General features: G+C 31.2%; 1 protein-coding gene across 1 annotated transcript; it reads right to left on the bottom strand.

Moving 5' to 3' along the window:
• Nucleotides 1-3,757: 3,757 nt before the first annotated feature.
• Nucleotides 3,758-4,866, bottom strand: LOC134710652 (uncharacterized). The gene is made up of 2 exons (XM_063571040.1): nt 4,639-4,866; nt 3,758-4,513 (listed from the first exon to the last, which is right to left on the bottom strand). Exons 1-2 carry the CDS (start codon nt 4,864-4,866, stop codon nt 3,758-3,760), a joined length of 984 nt encoding a protein of 327 aa, XP_063427110.1.
• Nucleotides 4,867-6,995: the final 2,129 nt, after the last annotated feature.

The following is a 6,995-nucleotide window of genomic DNA, read 5'->3' as shown; positions in this document are numbered from 1 at the left end:
TAACCATATCATTAGAATTATGAATTTCGAGAGTTTGGGTCTTATTAATCATGTAAGTAAATAAGCAACCCAACAGCACAATAAAATAAAAGACCTACTGTAAAAATAAAACTTTTGGAAAGGGATTGTTTTCACTGATATTTTGCAATTTATGTAGAATTGCAACTATCCACTTTCACAAGTTTAATCTTTAGGGCAGATAAAAAACAGCAAATGTTTTAGTTTCTTAGCCAATGATAAAATCATATACAGTATAACCTGTGTTTTTGGACACTCCAAGGGACCAGGAAAAATGACAGATTAAGCAGGCTGTCAAAATACTGTTTTTTTTTTTTTATCTACAAAGATAAGCATATTGAGGGACCAGGAAAATGTGTCATTTAAAGCAGGATGTTGGAGTACTCAGGTGTAAGATTAGGCAGGTTACACTGTACAGACAACTTATATGCAAGTTATAAAATGTCAAATTAATAAATCTTTACGTAATCAGCTTGAAAAAGATATAAATAATATGTGTCCAGAATACTTTAATTTGTCTGAAACAGATAGATTACAATTAATTCTTTCTTCATTTGATATTATGCAGCTTACTGTTCCGTTCATTAAAAAGTCATTTGCACTTAGGGGAGAGGACACAACGCCTGCATAAATATAACTTTTTTACCACTTTATATATGATGTTTAATATGTTAATTTTTCTATTGTGTATATTGTATTGTATTGTTTGTATATGCCTTCAATCCCCAGGGGTATAAATGTGCATTTCGTAAATAAATAAATAAATAAATATAAAAACATCATCGCTTTTTCTCAAAGACAGACATTTTTTTTAAACTGTTCGATTTTTTATCCCCTTCCTTGACTAGTTTGTAATTAATGAAACGATGTCCCAGGTAAAGCAACCTAAACGATTAATAAACAAACTCAAACATTTCTTTATTTATTACTTCATTTATTCTTAACGATGATATTTTTTTGGGGTCGTATATTGGTACACGTTGTCTGCGTCGTCGTTGTCGTCAGCTTCGTCCAAAGACTGATGATTTCCGGATAATAACTTAAGTATAAATCAATTGAAATCTACAAAAGTTTATCACAAGGTTTAAAATCACTATCAGGAAGCTTAATTTTGGGGATTTTGGTCTCAAAAGTTAAGGAATTAGGAGCCAAAAAGGGACACAAATAACCATTTTTCTTGGTTTTCGCACAATAACTTTAATTTAAATCAATAGAAAACTATAAAATTTAAACACATTGTTTATGACCACTATAGGAAGGTTGGAATTGATTTTTGGAGTTTGGGTCCCAACAGTTAAGAAATAAGGGTCCAAAAGGGTCCAAAATTAAGCTTTGTACGATGTGATCAAAAATTAAATAACTGAGGTTCTTTGATGTACCAACAATCAATCAATTAATATACCAAATCTTACCCTGTATTTAGATTCTTATTTTTTGGGTCCATTTTCAAATTAGTCTACATTAAGGTCTAAAATTAGACTTAGTTTGATTTTAACAAACTAGGGATTCTTTGATATGCAGAATCTAAATATGTACTCAGATTTTTTATTATGGGCCCAGTTTTCAAGTTTGTCCAATTCGTGGTCCAAAATCAAACTTTGTTTCAACAAAAAATGAATACTTGGGATGCTTTGATATGCTGAATCTAACCATGTATTTCGATTTTTGATATTTGGGCCACTTTATCAAATTGGTCCACATTGAGCTCTAAAGGTTCCATAATTGAACTTTATTTGATTTCAACAAAAATTGAATTCTTGGGGTTCTTTGATATGTTGAATCTATCCATGTATTAATATTTTGGGTATTGGACGATAATACTAGGTAAATGTCCATTTTTTTTAGATTCTTAGACCACATTCACTCTGTGTCAGAAAGCTATTCTATGTCAACTATTTAATCACAATCCAAATTCAGAGCTGTATCCATACTTGCCCCAACTGTTCAGTGTACGACCTCTGCGGTCGTATCAAGCTGCGCCCTGTGGAGCTTATATTTAAAATAATTGCAATATACGTTTTTGTATGTTATAAATCACATATAAAAATTTGAGTTAAATCGGTGACCATGTATTTGTCAGCCAAAGCTCCTTTAGGTGGCCGTATGAGACCAAGTGTAAGTTATAACTGAATTATTGTGATATAAGAACTTTTTCTGGTCCTTAACCCGAATGAAATATTTGCCTCTTAACTTAAGCAAACACATTATAGATAAATGTTGATCACAAAGAAATTAAAGTGGAACATTTAATATTTGGTGCGTTTGAATTTTTTACTGCAAGAAAAAATTAACAAAATACCGGTCGATTTCCAAGGAAAATTTAAATCGGAAAGTGCGTTATCAATTTTCAAAATCATTAAATCAAAGGTGAAAGCACATCAAACGAATGGAACACAACAGTCATATTCCTGACTTTGTACAGACATTTTTTATATAGGAAATGGGTGGATTAAACCTGGTTATTAAGCTAGCATAAGCTCTCATTGTATGACAGTCGCATAGAGTTCCATCATATTGACAACAATGTGTGATCGGAAATAACAGACATACATGTAATAGGTAATGATGTAAACAAAAAGGGTTACATAAAACTGCATTGTGTTATAATACGAATCACAATATAAACAAACAAATATCTCAAAAAACAAAATAGCATCTTGACAAATCACACAAGCAAATATGAAGTAAAAAAGAAAGACATTTCTCACAGAAACAAGGAATGAACAAGTAGTGTACGGCTACTTTAGTAACAAGTTGTTCAGTACAAACATTTTTATTTTCTTGAGTTAGCCAAGGAATGAAAATATCTTTCGAAAATTACCAGATCGAATATATCATTGCATGCTGAGTGACACTGAAAGTGTATTGAAGTATGAACGTAAATGATTGATTCTTTTTTAGCAGTTGGCATCCGAACAGTTTTATAGGGGATAAGGTTTGATTGTATAACATATATTCTGTTGTATGTATTAAAACCTTAAATTACTATCAAATACAGCACTAGAACGTGATTGAAAAAGCGATTTTTACTAATAAACAAAAATTCCATTAAATTAAAATAAAAGTGCACTGGAAGTTCTCGACATATTCTTAACATTAAATGTCTCATTTTAAAATCCTGAATATGCACCCTCGATTAATAATGTCAAATAATGGAATGAAAAATTCGTGTGCGTAAAAACACATCAAACTCATGGAAAACAACTGTCATATTCCAAACTTGGAACAGGCATTCTTCTTATACAGAAAATGGAAGATAAAACCTGGTTTTAAAGCTATCTTAACCTCTCACTTGTATGACAGTCGCACAAAATTTCATAATATTGACAACGATGTGTATTTACCCATTCTTCACCTATATGACAGGTATATTGTACAGTTGTTTCAATGAATAGGCCTAGCGCATTAATATATTTGTTGGTTAAAGCAACAACAAAAAATCTACTCTTAAAAAAACTATCTAATAAAATTTAAACTACAGAATTATCTTATTATCATTCAAATACATGTTTTGTGCTTATTATTTTATTTAACGATGAACGAGATGTAAATAAATATTTTTAACGTCACCGCCGGTTTCTGTACATTGATTACAAAATGTAGTTTGGTCAACGATGTTGTCTATCGAAAAATGAATAATTTCACAAACCACTATCGGAAGCACTATCAACCAATATATAAACGTATTGCCTAATATGCAAAATAAATAATAATTATAAAAGTTAAAATCAGAATGAACTTAGTTCTGTATAGATGTTTTTACAGCGTGTACTTTTGCGTACTGTTCGATTTCCGTATTACCTCTAGAGCATCCAATCAATAAAAAATCCTCCGAATCAAAAGATAAACTGTATGGGAAACGTATTCCCATATTTTCAGTTTTTTGTAGTCCACATATTTCCCCTTTTTGAGTTAAAGCATGAATTGCGTGGTTTTGTCCATCTGCTACTAATACAATATTTGTTGATGTCACAGCAATGCCAGTAGGTGTGAAGGGCGTTTCATGTGTATTGAGAATGTTATATCCTTGGTATATAAACTTTTTTCTTCCATTGATATCCAAGCCAACTATTCGCCCATTTGTGTTGTCGCTAATGATATCTACTACATAAATGTTATTATCTGAGTCACTTTCAATTAAAACAGCATAACTAAACAACTTTTTTCCTGAGTCATCATATTCATAAGTTGCTTTACGTAGAATATCGGTATCAAGAATAACCACTTGTCTTGTGCAAAAATCTGTCACTGGATATTTAGGTCCCTGTTCTCTTAGACCAAGAAGAAGTTCACCTTGTTTGTTCATATGAATTGCCAAAATAATATACGGAGAAGCTTTCAAAATAGTTCTTAAATCGCCAGTTGATGTTTCAGCGTGTAACTCTGATCTAGGGAATGGTGCAAAGATTATTGCACTATTTCGATTCACTGCAAAGTCCTGACACTCAATATCGAACTTTTGTAATACTTTAATAGAGTTCTTTTGTAATTTTGCCTTAATTAAATGGCAATTTTGAGTATCAATAGAAGATAACAAAAAACATCATCGTCGTCTCTGCAAATAATTTTATGTATACATGGTAACTCTGTTTGGTATGTGTTGAAAACGTGGGATATTACCTCTGAAATGTCTAGAGCTTTAAGGTGATCTGTGATATCATTACCAATGTCTCCGATGGATACGACTCTGTGTTGATCCGACGATTTAAATCGAGAATGAATGTTTATTTTACAGTTATCACACAACAATAATTCACAATCGGTACATTTCCATTTAATTATGACAACATTATTATTACAAAGTTGACAGGACATTGGAGATTGGGCCGTCTGTGTAGATTCCGCCATCACTTGACAATATGTCTACCTGTTAGTCAATTTATTTACATCCTTGTGTCATGGTTTCATGTGTACGTATGTAAATTAATTTTCTTCAAATTGTAAAGACTTTGTGAAGTCATACCGTAAAACTACTTCTGTTTGCCGAGGTTACAGTACGTGAAGCGTTACCCATAGAATAAATACGAATAAATATTTCAATTTTCAAATTCTTGTCAATACAGATTTTGTTTTAAATATTTTTTAAAACTGTCAAGACCACATCAAATCCGGATTAATTGTGAAAATCAAATATTCATTTATTTTGTACATGACGCGTTGAAGATATATTTAAAAGCCTGGGATAAATTCACAAAGGCATCATTTATTATCCTTATCCGCCTAATTTTGGTACCTCCTCAATTCGGGTTCTGAAATAACTGTAATAATTGTGTACAAATTTGAAAATAAATTTTCAATCTGAAAAAAACACCCATTCGTACCAACAGATGTAAACGTTTAAACTGAATCTGAATCAAATTCTCTTGGTCTCAAAGAAAATCAAACAGTTGTTCCCTTGGAAGGAGCTAGCAAACTGGATGTGGTAATCCTTATGACGACATACATATAATTAATACATTACGCAGACCGTCAATATAATAATTAAATTTCATTTCAACAAATTCGTGTTGATGTTTACTGGTGCAAATTGTGCAGCCTTTCAATATTCTGAATCTGTCTACTTTGGTTACCTTTAATAGGAATTTTAGAATATTTTTTTTTAATTCAAAATCTTTGGAGACAAATACGAAAAGAGATTTTATCAAATACCCACGTTATATCTTAATTAAGTCAGTTCCGGTCATCAGAGAAAATCGTGTCATATGGAAGAGTATGGAAGTAAAATTTCGCCAGCAGTGGTAATGAACAAATTGGAGTAAACATCATTTGTATTTATTTAAATAAGTGAGAAAATTTTTAGTGTCTTTATCTGTACTATTTATTATATCAATCGAAACACATAGTTCTAATATTTCAAATTTTCCGACTGTAGACCTGCCAATGAAACGAACAAAGAAGTACATTGTAAATATCAATACCTCTGATGTTAGCGTTATATAACAAGGTTAAGGTTTTGATTCATTTACTCACTGTTCTACAGTTATACACCTTTTATAACTTTCAAAATGTCATAGATTGTGTGGAGGCATTCGTGTCCTCGGGAACATTCTTCTTCTTTTTTTTATATCTGTACAGCAGGATGAATACAAGTAAAACTGTATTGTTCTTCTCATCTAATATGAAATAAAACCAATTTCAATACTTCACAGTACACTAACTATCAAGTATACATTATACTGTATGCAGAATTCGTAAAAAAAAATATATATTTTCATGTAATAAATTCCCTATTAGCATCATATGTTAACATACTTCAAAGACTTTCTGTGCTGTTTAAATGGCACAAAAGATATCGGTACATATATAAGAAAAAATAAGTTCCCATGTTCTTAAGATAAATGTTAACACTGCTACTAACAAAGTACAAATAAATATGCACAGAATTGATTTCCTTGCAAGTTTATGTAATTTTGAATTAAAAAAAAAGCGTTGGAGATTAGTTTCCTTCGATGAATTGATGATTGCAATACTTCCAATAACTTTAAAACTGTCTTAGAATTATAGCAGAAACATTACTCTCCATTAAACATTACTTCATCAAAATGTCAAATTCATTAAAAGCAGTTTCTGCAACACTGGATTCGACTTTTTCCTGACGAAAGGATTATTTTCAGAACAAGACTGCTAAACAGAAAATTAAAATTTAATATAAATTGCGTCTTTCCCAAAAAAATAATCTAAACGGTACAAATTGGTTTTCATATTCTCATTCTCAATTTTATTTCCATGTTTAAGAGGCATCATTAATCGCCATTTTCGCCAACCTGGCTTGAATATATGTAAATAAAGGCAACAGTAGTATACCGCTGCTCGACATTCATAAATCGATGAAGAACATAATCCGGGTTACTAACTAAAACTGAGGGAAACATCAAATATAAGAGAAGAACTACGACACAACACAAGCACACCATTAAAATATAAAACACACAGAAACGACCAATAATATAGCAATGGCCTTTTCCGGACTTGGTACA

Source organism: Mytilus trossulus, chromosome 3 (assembly GCF_036588685.1).
Source record: "Mytilus trossulus isolate FHL-02 chromosome 3, PNRI_Mtr1.1.1.hap1, whole genome shotgun sequence".
Lineage (NCBI taxonomy): Eukaryota > Metazoa > Mollusca > Bivalvia > Mytilida > Mytilidae > Mytilus > Mytilus trossulus.
Note: the sequence above shows the minus strand (reverse complement) of the source record. Positions and strands in the feature narration are given on the sequence as shown.